Source organism: Balaenoptera physalus, assembly GCF_965194825.1.
Source record: "Balaenoptera physalus genome assembly, chromosome: X".
Classification (NCBI taxonomy): domain Eukaryota; kingdom Metazoa; phylum Chordata; class Mammalia; order Artiodactyla; family Balaenopteridae; genus Balaenoptera; species Balaenoptera physalus.
The window spans coordinates 55755449-55780952 of NC_138903.1; the positions used below are offsets into that span (position 1 = coordinate 55755449).

Consider the following 25504-nt stretch of genomic DNA (forward strand, 5'->3'; position numbering starts at 1 on the left):
TGAGCTCATATGTTTCTTGTTGATTATGTTTGATTCATTTTTCAAACAAACAAATTTGGTCTAATTTGACCTCTACAGGAGCAAGTAGAGGAGATGGGGTTGGTTGGAGGATGTGATCCTTGTGGGATTTGACACACCTTCACGATAACTATCCAAAGTTCAACTCCTCCAGAATTTATAATAATCAGCTCTTACATATCATTTTTTTCTTTTTAAAGGTTAAACAAGTCTGATTTTATTATAAAGAGGCTTTACTCTTTCTTTCTTTCTTTCTTTCTTTCTTTCTTTCTTTCTTTCTTTCTTTCTTTCTTTCTTTCTTTCTTCTTTCTTTCTTTCTTTCTTTCTGGCTGTGTTGGGTCTTTGTTGCCGTGCACAGGCTTTCTCTAGTTGTGGCCAGTGGGGGCTACTCTTCATTGCAGTGCGCAGGCTTCTCATTGTGGTGGCTTCTCTTGTTGTGGAGCACGGGCTCTAGGCTCATGGGCTTCAGTAGTTGTGGCACATGGGCACAGTAGTTGTGGTTCGTGGGCTCTAGAGTGCAGGCTCAGTAGTTGTGGCGCACAGGCTTAGTTGCTCAGGCGGATTCTTAACCACTGCGTCACCAGGGAAATCCCTGCATATCATTTCATTTAGTCACTGTAAGAGTCCAGTGAGATACATATTGTCACCTGCTTATTGATGAGAAAGCCAAGGTTTAGAGAGACTAAGGGTTGTGTTTAAGAGTTACACAACTAGTTATGAGCAGAGCTGAACACAGAAACTCTCTTGAATAATAATGCAGGACTTTTCTGCCTTTCCATTTGGCTTTACCTAAAAGTTGGTGGGACCTCCCACCTATGCTACTCCTGCCATGGCTATCCTGTTTCTGACTGTTTTTGGAGACCTCACAGTGGGACAAAATATGCCTGTGACAAAATCATGTGGTGCCTTGTCCAGACCTGAAGTAAAAGAGAAAGGAAACTGGCCTCATTGCTTAGGTGCTGCTGCCAATGAGGTGGCCTGGTCATAGTGCTTAAAGAGGAGGAGAGAGATTTAACCAGACTACTAAGAAGGTCTCCCTTTGCCAGGGACTCATAATGCCCTGAGAGAGACATCAGTGGACAATGGACTAAAAAAAATTGGTCTCTGCCTGTATTAGTTTTTTAGGGTTGCCATAATAAAAAATTCAGACTGGGTGGCTTAAAAAACAAACAAAAAATATTTCCTTACAGTTCTGGAGGTTAGAACTTTAAGGTGTCAGCAGGTTTGGCTTCTCCTGAGGCCTCGCTCTTGTCTTGGAGGTGGCCACCTTCTCACTGTGTCCTCACATGGTCTTTCCTCCATGTGTACACATTCTTGGTGTCTCATTTTGTGTCCAAATTTCCTCTTCTTATAAGGATACCAGGCAGATTGGATTAGGGCCCATCCCAATGGCCACATTTTAACTTAATTACCTCATTAAAAGCCCTATATCCAAATACAATCATATTCTGAGGTACTGGGGGTTCAACATATGAATTTTAGAGGACACTACTCAGCCCATAATACTGTTCCTCAGAGCTTGGACTGAATCTAGTCCTCCTTTTAGTTTTAAATACATAAAGAATAGCTGCATAAAGAGACACATAAATAAGATATTTCTGAGAAGAAGGATGTGTGGTGAGAGGGGTCAAGATATTGATTACCATCTAGTATCTATACCTGTTCCCCCAGGTTCCAATTCCTTCACCCCTAGGCCTAGAATTTCAGGGTTTCTTGGCAACCCCTTATTGTCTTCTTGCTAGCAGAATCTTATTTTTCTTGCTGAACTGTCTCTTTTTCTCCTTTTTGGCTAATATTTGATCCTTTGAGAAAGTTTGGCTTTCTGGAAGCAAGTATAAAAAATAAAATTTTGATCTATATTTATAGATCTTTGATCCAAAAATGGACATTCTATCCTTAGGCAATGATAATCATAAATATGGTAGACATAGATTTCAGATTTCCCAGCATAACTTCAGGTCTAAAAGTTTGGTCTTATTGCTCCCATAATTACATGCACATTTGTTAGACTGTTTGTTCGCATCTGGGTTCAGAAAATATACTTCAGGGAGTTACTAAATAAATTTTAGTATTCCCTTCAATAACTTTCCATTGTTTGGGGGACAAATTCTAAACTCAGCATGACATTCTATGTTCTCAGTGATTTGGACCTGCACATCTATCCAGTTTCATCTCCTGCCACTCTTCAACATAAATTTTGTGATCAAACCACACAGAATTTTAGTCACCCAAAATTACCTGCTTCATCTACATGTCTGCACATGTGTTTTAGGATACTCTTCTAGAATGCCTATGATGCTCTTCTTCCCACCTCTACCCGTAAACTGCCTGCTATCATCTAATTTATCCTTCAAGTCTCACTTAAAATCTTCTCTGTGAAACTTCTCCTGCCCTCCCCAGGAAGTTAATCACTCCTGTTTTGCCACTGTAGTTTATACGTACTGTATTACATATTATATATACTATAATATAGCTTATACATATTGTATTACATATTATACTTGAATATATCATAGTGATTAGCACTTTGTCCTAATTGAACCATTCCGTTTATTTGGCTATCTTCCCCACTAAACAGGGACCTGACTCAGAGTAAGTACTCATGTGTTTGTAAATTAATGAATAAAAAAATATGAAGAGGACATTGCCAAGGATGTGTGTCTTCCCCTTCCTACCATCCAACATGATCAACATAATTTCTGTGATTAATGATATGGGAGTGAGGTAGAGATAAGAATAGCTAAACCTAGGCTTCTAACCTGTTTACCAGTTATGGGATCTGATCTGATCTAAGCTGAATTACCAATGCTGGGCCCTAAGAAGACCAATCCAAGTTGTCAAATTAACCTAAACTCCAAAAGGTATAAGTAGTTCAGGGGAAAGCAGGATGGCCTGATAGACATGTTCCCAGACAGGCCAACTGTCATGTTGAGGGGTTCAGAAAACCTGGCTTCTTCCGCCTCCATCACCTGAGGTCCCCATCCCAGGGTCCCTGAGACTCTGAGAGACCAGAATATTGCCACAGAAGTGGGGAAATACCAGCTTGGAAATTGCCACACGTAGGCTTTGGGGAGGTAGTATGGGGGTAAGATGGAGGAAGACTGGTACAGAGGGACTGATGCAAAAGCCAACTGTCATTCTTGAGCAACTGAGGAGGTATGGGCTAGAAGTCCAGACTGCTGTTGCTGGGACTTCCCTTTCACAATGACTCTGCAGTGAGTAACCGCTGGGGAGGCGGTTACAGAGGCCACCTCAGGCCAAGCGTGGGCTAGGGGTGGTGGCAGATAAGCCACCCACTCATGAGTTCCCACCCCATCCTACTTTCCTTCTTCACATCTATTATTACATCAGATCTGACAACAGCCCTGTAGTGTAGGCAGGGCAACGATTATGACCTTTTTTTTAAAAATAAATTTATTTATTTATTTTTGGCTGTGTTGGGTCTTCATTTCTGTGCAAGGGCTTTCTCTAATTGTGGCAAGCAGGGGCCACTCTTCATGGCGGTGCACGGGCCTCTCATTATCGCGGCCTCTCTTGTTGAGGAGCACAGGCTCCAGACGCGCAGGCTCAGTAGTTGTGGCTCACGGGCCTAGCTGCTCCACGGCATGTGGGATCCCCCCGGAGCGGGGCACGAACCCGTGTCCTCCGCGTTGGCAGGCGGATTCCCAACCGCTGCGCCACCAGGGAAGCCCTGACCTTTGTTTTACATTTGAGGATGTTGAGGCCCAGAGCAGTGGTCCGTAAAGCAGCCTCTTTCCCTACTAAACTGCTCAACTACACTGAACCAATGGTCCCTCCATGCCCAGAGCTTGAGCTCTGCTCTTGCTGGAGCCTCATGTCCATCCAACTTAATAGCTGTTGGGCCTTTCCATGACTTCAACTTCTCCATTTCAGCCTAAGTATAACACTAACCTCAGTAATGTCAACTTCTCTCATCCTGACTTATGTTGGGTCAGAGGCAGCAGTCATTTACTCACTAAATATTATTTAATGTCTCCTACCATGTGCCAGGTACTAAACATTAGCTAATATATCAGTGAATAAAACACAGTTCCTGTTTTTCTCACAGAGCTCACAGTCACAAAATGCAGTGTCCAGAACCAGGGAGGTGACCAGCAATAAACATGTAAATTGACCCAAAATTAAATTATTCAAAATGGAAGGAAGCATTATACTGTGAAGAAAATCAGTAGGGTTTTTACTGTGTGAGAGAAAAAGGATAAGGAGAGCTACTCTTTGGTTGGAAGAGGGGCCATCCCATGAAAAGGATATTTTAAGTTAAGACCTGAAGGATGAGAAGGATTCAGACATGGGTTGAAGGGAATTTCAAAGGCCAGGAGGTGAAAAAGAGCCAGAGATGTACATAGTCCACCTGACTAGGGTTAATAGCCATCTGGAGGCAGTGTAGTACGCAGCAACAGCACTGGATGCAACCTGAGGAATCGCTTTGCTGTTAGAGCCATTCCTGCTAAAAGTTCTTTAAATGGCGCAGAAAGGAACTGGCATTTACTAAGTGTCTACTATGTGCCAGGCATAAATTAATCCCTTTTCCGCATGGATTTTTAAATTTTGTTCAGTCTCAGCATTCTCATCTGTATAACAAGGAAGTGGGGATATTTGTTGCCTAAGGGCTCTTATAGCTTGGAGACATTAACTAGTCCATGACCCCATCTTCCTGTTAGAAAGTTGAAGCCTGCAGAGATGAAGCGCTTTTGCCTCAGGTTGTCTGATGGATAAGTATATCACTCTTCAACTCTAGGCCTGATCAACTAGGGTAGGACTGAGATAGTCTCATCTGAACTAAAAACTAAATGGGCACACCAGACTCTTGGCACTGCTCAGGAAGAAGTGTACGGGGGGACTCCATCTTGGATGCAGAGGGAGTAAGTCATCTGTGAGCCCATTGACAGTATGGTTTTGCCTTTGGATGTCAGCAAAGCTTTTCTTAGCAGCAGATATTTCCAGGAAGAGCAGAAACTGCAACGCAGTGTTTTGGGTAGATAAGCTTTATCTTGGTCGGGGCAGGAGCCTTGGAAGAGGGTTAGATATAAAGTCCAAAATCTTTGTGCTTTCATGGGAGGAGATCTGATGAAAGTTTCAAATCCATTTTCATTTATTTTCTATAGCCCTCTTTTCTTCTACTTCTCCTCTGCCTCCTTCTCCTCCTCCCCTCCCCCTTCCCCCTCCTCCTCTTCCCCCTCCCTCTCCTCCTTCTCCCTCTCCTCCTCCTCCTCCTCCCCTCCCCCTCCCCCTCCGCCTCTTCTCTCTGCAACTCAAAGTGCTACAGCCAGTTATAACCTCAGGCTCAGGTTTACCTTAACACTGGTCCTAATATCTATCCCAGCTCCCAGCTTGAGGAAGAGAATAGAAGAAGATAAAGGAGAGAAGGAGAGGAAAATGGGAGAAGAAAGAAGGAAGAGAAGATGAGAGAGGAATGAGTAGAAATAAAAAGGAAAGTAGAGGAGAGGAATGCAGGGGAAAGAAGGAGAGGATAACTTCTCTTTGAATAGTATTCTCACCAATCCTGCCTCACCATGAAAGCAACTTCAACGAGGCCTAAGGCTTTTCCCATGAAATAGTATTTCACCTTGATAACAATGCAACACTTTGGTTACCAAACTTCTCAAATCAATAACCTCAACAGAAATAAAATGCATCTGCAAATCCCCTGAATCTTCCAGAGTCCCTTGAGCTCACTCCAATTTCTATCAGGGGAGAGAGCAGAGCTCTTTGTACATAGGAGTAGGGGCAAAGTGAGACCCTCTTCCTCCTTTCCCTCTACCCAAAGCAAAGGTTCCTCTGAGATTTTGCTCAGTAAAATCAGCACGTACTAGATTAGCCATCTGGAGAAGTCCTTAAGGGGATAGAAGCTCTCACTAATCAAAGTAGGAAAGAACAGAGCTTCACAGAAATCAAAAATCTAATTAAGGTGGAATCTCAAGAGGTCTGATAGGGTATTAAAGAAGTTCTAGAAAGCTCATCAACAAGATTAGCTCATCTGCAGAAATAACACAGAAGGGTGGGTGGGGATTCTGTATGAACACTGGAAAAAAACAGGACCTAGAGCTGAAAGTGCTCATTGTATCCATGGTAGTGTCTCAGGGACAGAGAAAATAAATAGGTTACCCTGACCCTCATTTTCACCCCATTTTAGTTGAGGAGGTTTGGAGAAAGGAAGAATTCATTAAGTTCATCTAATGTCCTTTGTCCTGTCTGTGTTTTCATCAAGCAATTTTGTGATTAATTTGGTTTCCAGAATGAATTTTTCTGAGCAAGAGAGAAATTGTTGTTCAGCTAACAATTCCCCAGCTGTTTGGGGATTATATTTGTTCTGGAATTAAAAATACAAAAAACAAACAAAAAACCCTTTGTTATTACATCCATTTCCTGTGATTTTGTCTTGTATGAGTCAGTTCATTGACTATGGTCAGGTCAACTCCAGGTATCTTCTCAGAAATGGAGTTTTGAGGTCATGTAAAACTGAACCCTGTGCCCCAAGATGAGAGATCTCTGAGAAGTGTATGGTCAGGCCACTCAAGATGGCTGTTCTCTTGCTTTCTGTACATCCCCAACTCGACCAGTGCCTGCTTTATCTACACCCTACTAACATGACTGACTTTCCTACATACTTGCCCCAGGCCCCAGCTAGTGACTGTTCTTATCAAAGGGGCTGTGTGGGGCGTTCTCCTCTGCTAGTTTCCCTGGTAACTGGTGAGTCAACCTGACGTCAATTCCCGCTATAACTGGCAATCTCCCCTTACCCCTGGGAGCGAGGCCTGCTGCCACGTCCTGCCCACCTTCCGCCCCATACGGTGGGGTGCTGCTCCAGCACCTTGCTTCAGACATGTAAGATCTCCCATCCATTAAACCACTGTCGCTGAATCTGGGCCCTTTCTTCAGTCTTGAAGCTGGGCAAGCACAGGGGCTTGTAGACCCATGGAATGCAGCCCAAGAAGTAAGCCCATATCCTTAGAAGGCACTTCTATCTCATTCTGTAATGTCAAGAAGCCAATTTATTTATTTTGCAGATGGGGACAGTGAAGTGCAAGAGGGCAAGAAACTTGCCCAAGTGGGTCAATGGCAAAGCCAGGATCTAGGCCTAGGTCATAACCTTGTTCTACCTAGGTTCTTGTCCTATACCATTCTATGTCTGCATTTTGTAAACTCTCTCTTAGCCTCTAAATAAGGATCAGGAGTTCTGTGAACTCTCAGAAAAGTAGTCATTAAATCAATTGAACGTAGTTACTTTTCTAATAACTGCCCAAGGGACAGAAGTCTATTTATAACTTTGCTCCTTTTGACTTTAGATGACAGATTTCCTCCCTCTACTGCCCCCACACCCCCCATGCCCAGGTTTTCCCTTTTCTCTCAGATTTTAATTTCCTTTTCTTCCTTACTTAAGGTGACAGGAACATAACCCTGATTGAAACTGTGTTCATTTCTTTTCAAATTTTCTATCAGTATGTCCATGGGAAGAAAGTAGAAGTTTAAAAGAAAACCCAATTGCTGTGCCATCCTATTTTCACCTCCAGCCAGAATCTGATTCTAGGTCTTTCACTAAGAGCCTACTCCGTGCTAGGTATGGAGCCTAAGAAAAGAGATAACCCTGTCATCTGAAGAGATTTGGACGGGCAAGACTGGAGTTGGAGACTGAACATGTATAGAAAGGATCTTTCAATAAGCATTTTAATCAGATTTAACAAGAGTTTACAGAAAGTCTGCTTCATGCTGGAACTTACTCTAAAGGCTCTGGGAATCCCAAAACAAGTTAAGTTAAGGTCACTGCCTGATAGATCTCTCCTTCTAGCCATGTAAACAGATAACCTAAATGCAATGTTTTCAGGCCGTAATTGAGGTATATACATAGTACAGGAGACTTCGTCTAGGGGAGCCAAGAGTGGTTTCCCAGAGATGATAATTGAGCTGAGCCTGAAGAACAAACACAAGGTCACCTGTCAGGATAGATGTGAGGGGGCTAGGAAACCTTCCAGGTCCACAGAGAGGCATATGGAAAGGTCAGAGGTATACTACTAGCGTATAAGGGGTGTCGTAGTTGGAACATAGGATGTGTGGATAAGGGTGAAGACATAGGTTGTGGACAGGTTGTGAAGGGTCCTGACTAATTGGCTGAGGAATTTTCAACTTTTAGCTTCAGGCAATGGGGAACCACTGATCCTTTTTAAGCAGTGAAGTAACACCATTAGAACAGTGTTGTTGAAAGACCGTCTTGGCAATAAATACCAAACTTTAAGGAGAAAGAAATCATCAACTGAAAATAAGCATCATATATATATATATATATATATATATATATATATATATATATGAATTATATATATTCATTTTCATCTTAATCATTAAGAATAAGATTACCCTCTCCCTTAATACAGGCTCTCTGGTGGCTGACCTCATTACCATTCATTCATTCAGCTAACATTTCCTAAATGCTAACTTACTTTGTGCCCCAAACTGAGGATACAGAAATTAACCAAGGGCCCCTTGCCCTTGAGGGAACTCCAGGCTATAACAAGAGGAAGACAGGGGCATAAAATATCATGATACAAGGAAGTGTTATAATCAGAGTATTAATAAAAATATATAATGGTGGTCAAAGATGACTGATCTCTCTATCTTGGATTCCCTTCATGAAGATATGGATTCCCTTCAGGATGATGAGAAGGTTTGAGGTATAGGGTCAGGGACATGAGGACTTCTTAGACATTCAGGGGGATATGCTCAATATTCAATTGAATCTACTAATGTAGAGGTGAGGGAGATAGAGGGTGAGCAAGCTGCAGACACATGCACATACACACAGAAAAAGATATAGAACTCAGGGAAACACTATCGTAATAAGGAGCAGGAAAAGAAAGAGGAATTCATGAAGAAAGCCAAGGAAAGTAGTCAGGAAGATAAGCAAATAAGAGGAATGTAGGCAAGCAAATTCAACTATTCTCACCGAACACTACTCTGGATCAGGTGCTGTGTTAGGCACTAGGGAAACAAATGAAGAAGACAGTCCCTGCCATAAGCTATGATCTTTTGGCAGAAAGTTGATCTTTACATCTCATCTGAACCATGCTTGTGTGACACTGATGACAAAATTCATTCTGAAGAGAGAGGATAACTTCTAAACCACAGGACTTCGAGAAAGAAGGAATGGCTGACAGAGGCATCTGTTGCAGAGACATTAAGGGAGATGAGAGCTAATAAAGAGGCTTTTGGCTTTGTTGAGAAGGCGTTCATGGTAATTAGGTGACACCAGATAGCAGGGTCAGTGCAGAAATGGGGATAGAAAACAAATAGAAAGCTAAGTTATGGTGAATTAGGAGGATAAACAACGAGGCAACCTTTAGAAACTACTTTTCTAAGAACTTTGAGTGAACTGAAGAATGATGGAGTGGGCATTGGAAAGAGATTTTTTTTAAGTTGGTTGTGATCAACATATGAAGGACCAAGCAGGATGACATCTGAGAAGAGGCCATTAGGATGGATGAAGTTTCTGTGAGCAGAGCCAGTGGAGTAATGGAAGCAGGTGAAGTGAGAGTGGCCTTAATATGAGTTCTGAAATGCCTTTGTTTGGCTTAGGAGTCAAAGAGGGAGGTTCAAAAGGGGCACAAGAGGCTGGAGGCTTGCAACTCAGGGACGAATGTTTGGAGGAGAAGTAGGATAAGGGGAGAGGAAGTTGACTTAAACCACAACAGGCATGGTTCAGATGAGATGAGAGGATCAACTTCCTGCCAGAGGAAAATAGCTCATGGCAAGAGAAGTGAGAGAAACTCTATATTTGCAATCTCCCCAAATTTACAAACAATTCTCCCCCTGCTTTGCGATAAAAATTGGTACTGTCCACCCTTGGAGGCAGTGGAAGTTACTAAAATGACTCTTCCAAGTGGCATGTGGTATAGAAGAAAGTAGTAATGTTGGTTTGAACTTCAAGCACTCAGCTGCTAACTGAGTGACTTGAAATGAATCATTTGAGCACCCTGAGATTCATTTTTTTCATTCGTGGAAAGGGAAGAACAGCTGCTACCTCCTAGAATAGTTGTGAAGGTTACATGAGAGGATGTGCATAAAGCATCCAGCACAGTGCCTGGGACATAGTAGCCATTAGCCAACTGTTGGCACACTTCCCCCACTTCCTGTATCCCTAGTCCTATCAACACAGTGTGCTGGAGTCTCCAGATGCCAAACCCCTTTCTTCTCCCTGTTTACACTTAATAGATAATGAGAATATGGGAAAACCTGTGGATGCTGGGAATCCATGCCACAATGTCCAAGAGCTGACCATCTCCTGGATAGGGTCAAGTTGTCCAGAGGGGCCCACAAAGTACCCCTCATCCTACCTCCTTTATCAAGCATTGAGACAAGCCAAGCTGCTTTCCAGGATGTCTGATAGCATCAGTGAGTCAGAGAAGTGGGCTTAATATGTAGTTAGGGACACTCTCAGGCTCCAAAACAGGTCTTTGTTTGTCAGAGACAGATGGTATTTGCTTCACACTACTAGAAGGAGCAGCAGATCCCCCTATGAGTCTCAGGTTCAGGCTCAGGTTCAGCCTCAAAGGGTCCTGGAGTAAAAGCCACCCACGAAGTTCCAAACAGGTCCAGAGAAATCCCCAGCCACATGAAAAAAGTTATCCCTCACATTCATATTATCATTTTATAGTTTAGAAAACTTTTCTCACACATGTTAGGTTAGGATTTATATGAATATGTTTGTGTTTAACATAATATAAATATAGTTTATAATAAAATTATAAATTGTATAGTAAATATTATATATAATAATAAAGAATATATAATATATAAACATGATATAATTAATATTAATATTATATATATAATATATATATTATATATATATATAATATATATATTAAAGAACCAAGGCTCAGAGAACTTTACTTAGTCTGGATCATCATTCAGATGTCAGTTTTAGGCCATTTGGAAGAAAGACTTACCTAAACTCTTATACAAGATTAGATTTACTATTATTTTCTCTCATAACACCCTATATTTATCCTACAAAACCTTGTATTTTTACTGTGAGATTGTTTGGTGAGTGCCTTTTTCTCTCATTAGAGCATGAGTTCTGGGAGGGTAGGGTTCTGGTCAGTTGCATTATCTTTGGTATCTCTATCACCCAAACCATTTGAAAAATTCTTAAATGGGAGAAGGGGGTTCTTAAAGACCATATAGTCCACCACATTTATAAAGAAGAGCAAAGAAGGAAATTTCCCAAGTTCATACTACAAGCCATGGCATAGCTGGGCCTGGAACTCAGTCTCCTGCCACTGTGTCTAGGGCTTTCTTTAATGAATCTCCAATCTCGATTAATTCTGGGTCCTCAGTCATTAGGCACCAGGGTCAAGGGATGATCAAAGCTTTCAATATTTACATGTCACCTCATTTTCAGGCCTGTACAACAGGAATAATTATTTTTCATTAACAAATATTTATTGAACACCTACTATAAGCAAGGCATTAGGAATATAGTTGTGAATAAGATAAAATCACTGCCCTCATGGAGCTTGGTAGAAGACACAGACAATAAACAAAAATATAAAATGATAGAAGCAAAGTCAAAAGACGAATGATAGACTAGTGAAAATATTTGCAATTCTTATTACGTACAAAGGGAGAAATCTCTCTAATATACAAAGAAGTCCCAAACGCAAGAAAAATAAATTAGCAACTTTATAGAAAACTGGATATAACAAACATGGTTCTTGACCTCATGGAATTTGTAATCTAGCGGGAGAACCCCCTTTTCTCCAAGGCTAGGGAGTGGCTGGACTGCATGGTTTTAGGACACCAAAGGAGATGGTGAGTCCTTGAGTAGCTCCTCTCATGTCTTCTTAGGTATACAGCTAATAAAAATCTAAATCTCAGCTCTGTCACTTACTAAATATGTAACTTTGAGGGAAATTGCCTAATTTTTTTGAGCTTCAGTGTCCTTATTTTGTGAACTGGGAATAATTCTAATTCTACAGGTGTGTTGAGAGGACTAAGTGATATAATAGATGTGAGAGTACGTGGTACATAATAAACACTCAACAAAACTTTTTTCCTTCCATTTCCCACATCTCATTCTGCCTAGAACTGAGAATAGAGGAGCAGTGCCTCTTCTTCTGTGAATATTTAGCTTTTTTTTTTTTTTTGCTTCTTACCATGTAATGTCTGGCCTTGAGAGGAGTTCTCAGTTATACCACTTTCCTGAAATCCCATGAGGTACCTATTTATTAGCTCAATTTTGAGATGGGTAAATGGATAGTCGGAAATATTAGTAATTTAGCCAAGTCCCCACAGCTGGAAAGTGGCAAACTGAAATTCAATTCCAGGTCTTTGAACTTCAAACTCAATGCTCTTGTCACTATAGCACAAGGCCTTGGGTGACAATCTGCAATGCCTGCCACCAGTCAAGCACCCACTTTTAACATATTTGATATTTTTATTTCCCACTTAATGAAACTGTAACAGTCTTTATGAGTAAGAGACATTAGACCATCTACATCATAGCATTTGCTTTGGGGTTAAAAAAGTTCAGGTTATACATTGGAGATTCTGAACTACCTATTGCCATACACATTGTGATGGTTGACACTCTTTAGATGAGCCTGTGAAAGCTAACATATGCAAATAAGGGACAGGAGCATTAAGGAAAACTGTCTGTGGTGACTAACCCTAGAGAGAAGTATGTAAAAATTGACTACCTCCTAAATCAGTGCTAAACTAAGTTCTAGCACCCTAGTTCTAGAAGATGTTTAGCTGTGGTGTAAGCACAAAGGCTTGGCCTAAATTCTCTTTTTGTCCCCACAAATGCACCATTCTTGCCCTTTGTTTAGTCAGAGGAAACACTAAGAAGATGAAAATGGTCTGTGTGTCAAGTCAGTGAAACCAGGGGAACCCATCCCAGTCTGAATTAGAGACTATATATTTTAAAGAAATGCAGTTTTGTTCCTTCCAAATATATGCAATGGGCTATCACAAGTTTTTCCTCCTTCCTTCCTTCCCTGTCTACAATTGTTGCCTAGGGGTTTTAACCTTTAGGTGGACCATTGTGGAAAATAGATGAGTGGTTGGCTAGTTATTTCTTCAGTTATTTCTGTCATAGATGGAAGCTTCTGAAGGACTCTGATTGGGAGTAAGGTATAAGAAGTGAGGAGCACAACCAGCTTACTTTTCTAAGTCTTTAAACAACTCTCTGGAACTCCTATCTTATCTTATCTACCTTTTTTTTTTTTTTTTTTGGTCACACCGCATGGCTTGCAGGATCTTAGTTCCCTGACCAGGGATCGAACCTGTGCCCTCAGCAGTGAAAGCGCGGAGTCCTAACCACTGGACCACCAGGGAATTCCCATTAATTCGTTTATTTTTTTCTTTCCAAGAAGCTAAGCAAGGGTCAGCTCAGCTCAACCCCTCTAATAGTCATAAATTGGAAATTAATTGAGTTTTTTCTGAATAAGACTGCCCTTGTAGACTGAGATGAAAACTGACTTGAATTTGCTATTTCTTAACCAGAGCCATATTATATATCTTTGTAGATTGCTTCAAAATTCCTACCTTTCATAAATTGTTGCATAGCATTTGGGCAAGTGACATGACCTCCCTGAACCTCAGCTCCTCTTATGTCAAATGGGGATAATTTTAGTATCTCCCTCATAAGGTTGTTGTGAGGATATTACTAAACTAATACATGCAAAGGGTTTGAGACAATGCCTGGCACTTAGTAAATTCTCTTGGTAGGTCCAAGGTCTTTGCCTGGTTTCTCCCAGAGCACATTTGGTGAGTTGGATAGGCTTTGGGGTGGCTATTGTTCTAGTGCATCTATAGATATTCAAAAATATACTTAAGCTTATATTTACCCTGTTACATCAATGGTCCCTCCATTCACACAAGCTCACCATGTTCTTTCCTACCTCTGCACTTTTACTTGTGTTCTTCTTTCTGTCTGGAATGCTCTTCTCTGACTATTGATCTTATTATCTTTCAAGGCTCTTTTTAAATGCTGCCTCTTCTGTGAAGTCTCTAGTCCACCCAGTTGGAATTAACTTTTCTTTCCATGGCCTAAATTCCAGAATTCCTTGTCTTGAAGATGGAAGAGTATTGCACCACCTGTACATTCTCTGATTTCTCATGTCTCATTGGATAAGTTTCAAGCCCTCAACATAATATACAAGGGCTTCCTCAGTTTGGCCTCCTGTTACCTCTCCCACTTTGCTTTGAGCTATTCTTTCCTTTGCTTACTCTATTCCAGACCACATCAGCCTCCTAATCTTCTTGGAATATGCCACATATTTTCCCATCTCAGAGCTTTTACACATGCTGTTTCTTCTGCCTGGAATGGGTTTTCAACAATTATTCACTTGGCTCACCTGTTCATTTTTTCTTATTCTTCAGTCACACTTCAAAGGTCACTTCCTTTGAGAGGTTTTCTTGACCTATTCAAGCCTTGTGGATTAGGTTCCCTGTGTTCTCCTAGCTTTCTGTGATTCCTCCTTTCTTGTCATATTTACCTGTAATTATTTGTTCAATAGCTATTTTCCACCACACTGCAAGTGCCAAGAAGGTAGGCATCTTATGTGTCTTGTTCTCCTCTGTATCCCAAGTGCCTCGCACCATGCTTGATACTTAGAAAACACTCAATATATTTTTGTTGAGTGAATGAATCTAGTCCAGCCTCATTGTAGATATGGCCCATAGAGAGAGAGGGCTTTACTCAAGGTCACACAGATAATCAGTGGCAGAGAATAGACTGTAGTCTGGGTCTCCTGACTTCAGGTGCGCTGCTCGTTTCCATACATTCACCTCCACTATAGTATTTGTTCTTTGTACATGCTTATGTATTAATCTGGATCCTGGACTAGGCTGTAAATTCCTTGAGGGAAGGGACTACATTTTATACTTTTGTTGTCCCACATGGTAACTACTAGCTATGTGTGGTGATTGAACACTGAAAACATAGGTAGGCCATATTATGGTGTACTGTAAATTTAAAATACACACCACATTTTAAAGAGTGTAAAATACCTCATTAAAACATTTTTCCATTGTTTACTGGTTAAGATAACATTTTGGATGCATTGGGTTAAATAAAATATACTATCAAATTACTTTCACCTATTTATATTTCAAATTTTTAATGTCACTATTAGAAAATTTGTGGCTCACATTGTATTTCTATTAGATGTATAATACTGCTCTGCTGTGTATTTATTTTTCCCCTTGGTGCCAACCATAGAGCTTTGCAGCCAGTAAGTGCTCAACACACCCTTGTTGAATAAAGTTGAGTTATAGTTGGTAGGTTAATTGCTGCCACATTTCTTGTCATTGTCACTGGGTTTGTGGGGAACCTCACAGTGAAACCTCTATCTCCAAGCCCATGAGTACATGAAGTTCTTCAGTCTTGGCCTGGGGGTGCCCTGTACATTGCATCAGCCTTTGGATTTCCTTTCAGAGGAAGCCCCAGTGCAATCATACACATAGCAATCACCAGGGTTGAGGTGGAGTGTGTGGACACTGGCTTCTTGCACAGGAAGTGGCCTCAGCTTTGCAGTTGTCCCTGGGGCATTTTCTTGACAAGCTTCCTATAGGAAGTGGGGGTAGGTGAGCAGAGAGTTGAACTCAATGTTGAGGGGGGCTTCTCAGTTCCTTCATGAAAGTGAGGTAAGCTAAGGAATGTGGGGATCTTGGGTTCTTTCATTTGCTTATGCACTGATGCATTCACTTATTCACCTCACAGTTCTGGGGCAACTATTTCATCCTTGGCCCTGTGAAGAAAGGAAGGGATCAGATACAGTCCTATTTGGGGCAGTTCTTGGTCTTTTTGGAGAGACAGACACATAAATGCAGTGTGGAGAGGTTTTTGAGACTAGAGGCAGGCAAAGCCAGGAGCCATTAATTTTGTCAGGAGGGGAGTGGTCAGAGAAAGCTTTCTAGAGACAGTGAGCATCATTATTTTATCTCCTCATCTTTTAAAATCTAGCTAAGATCCTACTTTTCTAAGAACCTTTCTAATCACCACCACTTCCTCACCCTCTGCCCTGGAAGAATCATGTCTTTCTTACCCACTCTTCTGATAGTACTTTGTACCTTCATCAACTTGTCTCACACTGTAGAGATATATATTTCCTTGGGTGCATGCCTGAATCCCTCTCCCCTCTAGCCTGACAATTCTTCAGTATGATGTGGTGACTGATGCTCAGACAGGCTGTGCATGATTTTTCAGGGGCGTACAGTTAATGTTACAGAGCTGGGTCTATAATCCAGGGACTATAACACAGGATCCAAGACACAGGGACTCAGACTCAAAATTCAGTGTTGTTTTTCATTCCAGCACTGAGTGAATAAATGCATGTATCTACAGTGTGGGACCCCCGTACTGCCTGCCTGCTCCCCCTATCCAACTCTCTTCTCCCTCATCCCGCCTCATAAGCATGGTCAAGCCAAAGAGCATCCAAAATGGAAGAACTCTATGTCTTTTGGTTGGACAACAGACCTAAAGGAAAAGTCCCGTTTGTGCTGTTGCTGCAAATTGGCCCTTCCAAACATGCTTTGTGTTTGTGAGGCAAAGAGGAGCTCCGAGGAGCCCCATGTCATTTTCTCTAATTCAGACCTTTTGCATAGTAGGCATGATTTGTAGATCCTCCTGGCTCCTAATTTTTTTTTTTTTTTTAATTCGGGTATAGTTATTTTACAGTGTTGTGTTAGTTTCTACTGTACAGCGAAGTGAAGTAGAGTTCCCTGTGCTATACAGCAGGTTCTTATTAGTTATCTATTTTATACATATTAGTGTATATATGTCAACCCCACCTTAATGTTTTTCTTTCATGGATCTACTATGAAGCTGAAGTTGGCCACCATTAATTACTACTTTAAGTGAAGACATTGTTTCCAGAGGGCCCCTGTTAAAAAGCTAGGAGAGTACCTTAACTGATAAGTGAGAAAAAAAACTGAGTGGGTAGCTGAACTTAATCTCTAGGATATGAGTAGGGAGGAAGGGTCCCTCCCTAGAAAAGTGCCCACAGGACAACCCTGACTCCACCACAAGCTTTAGTCAGAAACCAAAATAAAAAGGAATTGAATCTTTCTAGAAGCCAGATCTGGGGAAACTGGTTTCAAGGACTAAGCCAATAAATTATTCTGGTAGAAGGAAGTTTTCTGCAGAGTAGTGTGAGTGTGAGTGAATCCCTATCCCAGGCTGTCCCCTATAGCCTCTAGGCTCTGCATACACAGGAAAGACCATAGTGAGAGAGGGGCAGGTATGGAAGGGGTTATAAAGGAACCAGGGAATGTCTGAGTTGGAGAGGCCACCAAGATCATCTAGTTCAACCTCTGTTGGTTAAATGGGAAACTAAGACTAAGGGAGGGAACAGAGCTGACAGATCTGGGAGTAGGACACCAAACTTCTGGCTCCCAGAATGTGGTCTTTTCTCTTGAACCCGAATTTATATGACTGCATGTAGCTTGGATAGATTATTCACCGAGGCTTGAGTACTGCCAAGGGTCCTATTACTTCTATGTAGACTAAGGACTGAGACTTGGGCACTGCAATCATTGAAGGTGATCCTGTAAGTATACCCTGAAAGCATTGCAAGAATTGCCTCTCCCATCTGCCATGTCATCAGGATTCATGATGTAGAGCACTGCATAATGGGAATCAAGTCTTCCTGGCTGTGAATGGGGACTGCCCAAGGATTGCAAACATAAGGCTCTAGGAAGTCATTCATTTTCTTCTCATAACTGTCATGTCCCTCATGAAGCCTAAAGGTCACAGTTGAACTTAAGTGTCTGGTACTATCTTTTCCTTCTCAAGGTCAACCACTTTCTTCGTAACCAACATGGGAGAGTAGAAAAAGCCTAACATTTTGAGTCAGAAAGACCTGAGTACAAATTCTGCCTTCTCCATTATTTCCTAGTTTTGTGTCCTTAGGCAAGCTACTTTACTTCTATGTGTCTCAGTTTCCTCACCTATAAATAGGAATAATCATAATACCATACTAGATGGTTGCTGATTAAATGAGATAACACATGTAAAACACATAATAAATACTTTCATAGATGTGAATTTTCTTTTTTCTTTCTGTCTGTAAGCTCCCTGGATGCCAGAATGTGACCTGTGGGCAGAGCTGTGTTAGCAGGCCCAGCTTCATAGGCATGTAACCTGTAAACTTTCACAGGGCCTCATGCTTAGAAAGACCCCAAACTTAGCTTAATGTTCTGCTGTTGCCATCTTGAATTTTTAATTTTTTTTACAAAGGGCCCTTCCTTTTCATTTTTCACTGGGCCCTGCTAATTATGTTTGTGTGCCAGGGGAGATAAAATGGGTGTTTCAGGACCAGGAGGCATTCTGACAGGGTGAGAGAACACATGATTTGGAGTTGACAGAAATGGATTCAAATTCTAGGTATACCACTAATCTGCTTTTTGATATCAGGCATTTCCTTTTATCCCTCAGGGGGTCAGTTTCTCAATTTTAACAATGGGGATTTTTATTTGATAATGTCTCAGCTTTGACATTCCAGGACTACTTCAGTAAACCTGGGGAAAACTCCCTGGCCATAGGTCGAGCCTAGGGCAGCCAGGGCTTTCTGCTCAGACTCTCTGCAGCTTGGGGAGTTAGTATCTGTTGGAGTTCAGCTGGCAGTGGGTGAGGACATGGCAGTGAGGACTGTTGCTGCAGTAGGAGACCCTTTCACAACGGCACTCTTTTGTCATTTTGCACCCAGATTTCCGTTGGCTAACCTCAGCCTTATCTTCCTCATTTCTGTTTCCTCTTGAAGACACCAAGGGCCCTTCAAAACATAAGACCTTCCTGCTCACAGCATAAAGCCCAGTTCCCTCTGGCCTCTGCAGGTTGACTCATCACCAGGGAACCTATGCCTCCTACAAGATGAAGGCACCACTCCAGTAACAGGTATAGTATCAACTTGTCCTCTCTGCTTGGATTCCCAAACTGGGGCAGTGTCCATGGCTACCAAATATGGCTTGGATCTGTTCATCCCATTCTCCTTGGACCCTTCTCAGGAATTCTGGATCAAGGGTAAGGGAGAAGAAGTGTCCCATTGGTACCCTTCTGTCCTGGAGCTCATAATGATGAGAAAGGAGAATGACATTTCCTCTCCAAACAGGCTGTTTAGGGGACAGCCAAATGGAAGTGGAATGTTCTCTGGAACCAGGATCAGGATATTTGAATAATGGTCCTGGTTTTGCCATTTACTCATTGTGTATCTTTGAACAAGTCCTTTCTCCATTCTAGGACTCATATTTTTGACCTCTTCTGCAAAGAAGAGGAGGGGAAGGATTAGATGGACAGTGTCTAGAGACTCGTTTAGTTTTTATATCCCTTATTTTGATAGTTTTTAGCCCTCTGTTGGGAAAGGACATGAGAGTCATGCTGAGTAAATATCTCTGGGTGGGGCTGAGCAGGGGGTTGAACTATGCCTGAAAAAAAGTCCATACTGCTCCCAGTATGAAGGGGCCCAACTGGGTCAGTTGCAGGGCAGGTCTTACTGCTTGGTGTGTTAGCCCTCCCAGGGTAGACAGGGAGCAAATGATATTTTATGTAGTATAACAGACCAAGAGAAAACTTTCAGAGACCCTCAGTATCACTCCACGTAGATATCCATCTTTTCTTCCTATGGGTCTGGCCAGCCTTTCTCAGCTGAACCTGCTTTCCTTATATACACTCTGTTGGAGAGGCATGAACTAAAACATCAAATGTGGAAATAAAACCAATATAGTTTCAGCTCAGCCACTGCCTCTTTCCATTAATACTGGGGCAAAATAGTCTATAAGGCTCTTAAACTTCAGGTACTAAGAAAGAACCTTTAGCCTCCTCATACCTCTCTTCTTTTTTGATGAAGTCAGAAAGGGCATTCAGGAGGCTGTGGACACCTTCAGTTTATCCAGGTCTTCTCACAGAAGCTGGTAGCCAGTAAGGATGATGATAGAAGAAAGGCATCAGTCCAGTTCTCTCTCTCCCACTACCCTGAACCCAAACTCTATTAATCAGCTTCCTTGATTGGCTTCCACTCACAGCTCCAGGGACTGAGCCAAGGTGCCTGTGAGCTCCTATATGAGAGGCTCTGGAAAGCTCACCAAACACTTTCCTGACAACTTTGCCAGGTAAGTCTTCTTGTCCGCATTTCCAGAGAAGACAACTGAAGCTCAAAGGACAACTGAAGCCTAAAGGAAAACTTTCCCAAAGCCATGATTGGCTAATTAGTGCCCAATGCAGCATTAGAATCTAAGTTTGTCTGATTCTTTCCACTATGCCATATCTGGTGACCAAGATTGTTGCTTTGGCTGAAAAAGCCACACTTCTGGGTGGCTTGGAATGGCTTGGGTAAGTAGAGAGGGAAATGAGGGGATAGAAAATATCATTTAGAGCTTTAGGTTTGAAGTCACTCTCAGATATCAAATTGGAGGAACATGTCACCTGCTTATCAACATACATTTACCTGAAAGAGTTAAGTTTTTTTTTAATGCACTATGATTTTTTGCTGAAAGACAAGTCCCTCTGCCTTGTCTTAGCTGGGATAAGGCTTTCTGGCCTCATGGGGCAGTTTTACGTTCCTTGGAATGTTTGCCTCTTTTCATGCCAGTATATAATATAAGCCAGCTACTTTCTCACAGATCAACTACCACAACTGGGAAAGGGAGGAATTTAACACGGACTACCTGGAATTTTTAGCAACAGTATCTGGGTATTGCCAAGTGAATTCTCTCAGAAGTTCCAGGCCTGATCATGCTCCTGGCAGCTTCTTTATTTCTCTGATGGCTGTGGGTTGAATGATCCCAGTACCTCACTGCCAAGTCCACTGCCTATATTTTGCCTTCCTTTTTGATGTGTCTCCCTTTTCCCAGAAAGATATACAGAGCATGGAGGTAAAAGGACCAGTGAGGAAAACTGGAGAGCACAATGGGATGACATAGGGCACAGCCCCAAACTGTGTACAACTTGTATGATCTTTAGCAACTCTCATCCTCAGTGTGAGCCTTCATTTCCTCCTTCATAACATGAGTAGGTGAAACTATATGAAGGTTTTTTTATAGCTGCCATTCTTGAGTCCGGATGGGTTAAGTGCATCATGTTAGGCAAGGCTGAGACCATAAGAAATTCCTGTTTCATTGTCCTGACCCTGTTAAGTCAGTGGTCAATGGCCCTTGCTTTCCTTGTGGTAGTTCAACCACCTTTTTTTTTTTTTTTTGGAGCATTTGTTATGTATCAAATACTGACCTAAGGGCTTTACATACATTATTTCATGTCATTCTCACAATAACTTATTAGGTAAGTACTATACTTACACCCATTTTGTGGATGTGGAAACCTAGAGCTCAAAGAGATGAAACGATTTATCCAAGATTTCTCAGCTACTCAATGGAAGAGCCAGAATTCATGCCCGTGCTTAACCTCAAAGCCTATATCCATAGTCATAACACTGTGAGAACATAGGCTGAGAGAGTTGGGAAGGTGGGACATGGACATTGACTCTGGGACCTGGTCCTTTCCTGAGGTCAGGGAGGCAGGACAATGACCAAATTGTACATTCTCTGCTGCATAGAGAATCTCATTGAAGCTCCGGACCCCTAGAAATGCCATAGCTATAGGACTCAGGCCTGAGGACCCCCTCAGCTGAGCACTGGGGCTTCACCTGCAGGATCAAGTGGGTCTTTCTTACATACCCTAAGGATGCCTCTTCTGGTTAGAAGCCTTATTGCCTATTTTGTTCACTTCCTTATTCTGGTACTTCAGCTAGTCCCTATAGCCTCTGCAGTTTCCCTGGTGCTCAGGGTGTGACTCCTTTCTCTTTCTTTCCCTCCAGGGCCATATCTCCCAGGAAGATCTTGCCTCCCCACTGAAGCCCCTGGCCCAGCCTCCTGCAGTGCCACGCTCCGTGTATTTGACAAGCTGAGTTAGACACTCCATGTAGTAGAGTGTCAGTTTGTCAAATACCCCAAGTGCGGCATATGCCTAGCAGCTCCAGGCCAGGACAGTTGAGATACAGCAGATAGACTGACAGCTGGATACAAGAACACACACCAAGTACCAACTAAGCTCTCAGAAGTTATTTTCGGTGACTTTGAGGGGATTAAAGCATTGTACCTGAGGGTGTTGGAGGGAAAATGAAGCAGCTCTGCTACACACAGTGGGAGCCCTAGGGGGATACAATAGTCTTGAAAAGGCATACGGGCCCCAGGGATGGAAGTACTCCTTTATTCATCACTTTCTCCCTTCACATTCCCCTCTCAGAGTTCCCTAGCAAGGACATCTGAATTCTCACACAAGCATCATCACAGGGCTTAGACACCCAGTTTCTGGACATTTAATCTTGGCTTCTTAACACACTTTGACCTTACCTATCTCTCTCCTTTTCTTCATGCTTTTTCTCCTCCTGGGAACACCTTCTTCATTTCTCTCTTCTTATCCAATTCTTTCCCATACTTCTTGGCCCAGCCAAAGTCCAGTCTTTCCAAGGACTTTTGAAAGTCAACCTATACTCTTTCCTTCTTCATTCTCAAAGCACTCCTTGCCTGGGTGCTTGTATGTACCCTTTTATCTCCTACTGCCAAATGGTACACCTTGAATTGTTAATGGACTTTTACAGGGGATATTTTTGAATTCCCCACTAGATTGTGAGCTCCTAGAGAACAATACTCTTTCCTTAATTGCTGCCTCCCCATTCCATCCCTACTCCAGCCCCAGCACAGTACTCAGGTAACAGAAAATACTTAATAACTGTTTATTGGTTGATAGACTTTCCACTAGTCTATTAGTTTTGGGCCTTTGGGCCAAATGCTACCCAGGAATTTTGTAAGAAAACAATTAAACTTTGGTCACTGCAGTGCTATAGGGTGTGTGAGGTAATTGCCAACATGGAGGGTTTTTCTTCCTGAGAAATAGGGTCAAGAGTCAGAGGAGGAGGGCAAAAATGTAGACTCAGAGGGCAAGTAAGTTTTGGAATTACTTGGTAACAAAAAGTTATACAGATGCTTTATTGCAGGATTTTTCAGAGACTTTAATATTGTAATGTTCCATTGGAAATCTCCAAGAGAGGGCCATAGAATGAAGCATTTCCCATGTTTATCTGATCATGGAAACTTTTTTCTGTGGGCCATTTCCTGGGTCGAGTGTTCCATGGAACAAAATTTGAGAAATTGCCTTAGAGGAACTTCATATCTTTCCTCTCTTCTGGAGATCTTGTCTTTTTACTCCTCTACTTTTCTCCACCCAACTACCTGCCTAAGACAGGTCCTGTGTTATTATACCATTTTTGTTTAGCCTATCCTGCATATTTGGTCTAGCCTTATACTTAGGACTTTCTCACTGGCTTGTCTTGTATGAAAAAGATTATCAGGTTTTGGGCAGAGATGATCTCTAGAAGTTTCCTGCTGCAATAAATATATGCTCCTAGGTCTGTAATTTTATCTTGTTTTATCTTGTTATCTTGTGGCATTTAATCAACTTGCAGTATCAGTGTTAACCTGCATCATAGAAAGAGTTTAGAAGTTTACCTTCATTTTTTTTTCTACTCTGGAACAATTTATGTAGCAACAACAAAAGGCATATGGGTCCCAGGGATGGATGTGCTCCTTGATTCATTACTTTCGTTCCTTCCTGTAAAGCGAAGGACTCTTTGTTTACTTTTACGTATGATTTTGACTTCTGTAATCAATTCATAGGGGAGCAGCTGCTGGTTAAACCTGAGCTGACCTTGGAATTGCATTGTAACCTAAAGTGGCACATGTCAGCTTCCATAAAGGGTGAAGAAGTTGATTTGACATGCATTACCTGAGGGAAAAGAAACAGTGTTGAACTGACCCAGAACAGTTCCTCTCTGAGGAGATCGATTTAAAGGTGTATTGTGTGTGCACATATACAGACAGATAAACACACACACACACGCACGCACACACACACTCACACTCCTAGTGCCTATTCCTGTTTGAGAAGAGAGACTTCCCTGTTCTGACCTCTACCCCACATTGTAAGAAGGGGCCAAGAGATAAAGACGATCTATGAAGAGTACAACTACTCCAAAGGTTTTAGGATTCTAGGAGGTGGAAATCCTTGAGGGTGATGCATTCATACTTTGGAAAAAGTGGGAGCTCTTTATCTCTGCACCCACAGTCTGCTGAGACAGAAGAAAGACTCCTTTTTTAGGTTTCCAATTTACCTGGGAAGAGTCACCCAGGTAGAGCTGGCAGGATGATTAAGAAGGGAATAGAAGGCAGCTGAGTACTGTTTTACCAAATATTCATTGTGTTCCAGTGAGCTCACTGCTGAAATGAGGTAAGGGTAGCATGGGTGGGAAGGAGGAAAAAACAAAAAAGCAAAGGTGCTATCCATACTCCCAGGGCCCCAACCATCTCAACTAGTCTCACTTTAATCACTCTTGGTAGGTCCTTGAGAGAGGACCAATATGGCCAAAGTTGCTGTTATGTTTAGATATTTATTGAGCATCAGAAGAATACCAGAGCACTAGACTCACAGTACAGGAGCAGAACTGAACCCTGGCCTGTTACATGACAATCTCAATTAAAAGCTATCTGGAACTAGAGAAAGGGAAGTGATCCTAAACCCAACTGGTTCCCTGAGCTGCCAGAGCTGAGCTTCCCTCTGGTCATTCAGTGGTAAGAGGTCAAAGTTGAGTGGTGTCTGGAGGCATGATGACCAAGTCCTAGTGCTATGGGCACTTCCCTCTGGTGTTTGGAGAGAAGCAATGGAAGCTCCAGGCAGGGATACTAGAAGGGCCTAAGGCATGACCCAGCAGCAGGCTTGCTTGAGGTGCATATGATAACTTCTTAGGCAAAGCCATTCACTCTTAGCAACCCCAATGTTGACAAGGAAGACACTTTGGACTATCCAGGAAGAAAGATAGCAGGGAAAGGGGCCATGCAGAATGCCAGGGATGAATAAGCAATTATGTCAACAGACCTTGGCCCAGTAGGACATTTTTAGCAGCTGCTCTTGCCCTTGGTGACCAGAAGCTCATAATCTGGGGGAACCGTGTGCAGCAGGCGAGCGTAGTCACCATTGATCTGGGCGATGATCTGGTACTCCTGGCCCAGGCAAGGCTCATCAGAGTAGTCGTTGTCCAGTGTCTGGGAAGCTGGCTCTTCACTGGAGCAGCCACTTGTGAAGATGGCCACCCTCATGGTTTCACCAGGGTCACTGGCCTCCTCGGCATGCACCCTGTGGTCCAAGAGCCCACCACCCATGAGAAGAAACTTGAATCTGGTACCCTGGTTTACTACTTTTCTGCCCCAATTCTTGCCAACTGACCCTCAGGCACTTGCCACCCAGGGATTCTGGGAATGGAGGGCTAGAGGACCTGAATTATTTTGTGTGTTCACTGGGCCAAGACAGTACCACAGAAGATGCTTCAGAGAGGGAAGAAAGTTGTGCCCTGACCCTGAAGGCCTCTGGGCTTAAGATTGGGTCTGTGCCAAACCCCCTTTCCTCTATGCCAGTGATGAACAA

General features: G+C 42.3%; 1 protein-coding gene across 2 annotated transcripts in view; it reads right to left on the minus strand.

Annotated features, from left to right (window-relative positions):
• Positions 1 to 260: 260 nt before the first annotated feature.
• The window catches only part of VSIG4 (V-set and immunoglobulin domain containing 4), a 48907-nt gene continuing 23663 nt past the window's right edge, over positions 261 to 25504 (minus strand). The window contains exon 7 of one of the 2 annotated variants that reach the window (XM_082444987.1): positions 261 to 665. In XM_082444987.1, coding sequence (XP_082301113.1) covers positions 631 to 665 — 35 coding nt within the window. In that variant the 3' untranslated portion in view covers positions 261 to 630. Of the gene's footprint in view, positions 666 to 5281; positions 25217 to 25504 lie in introns of those variants that run through there. The other variant, XM_082444986.1, reaches the window with a different exon arrangement.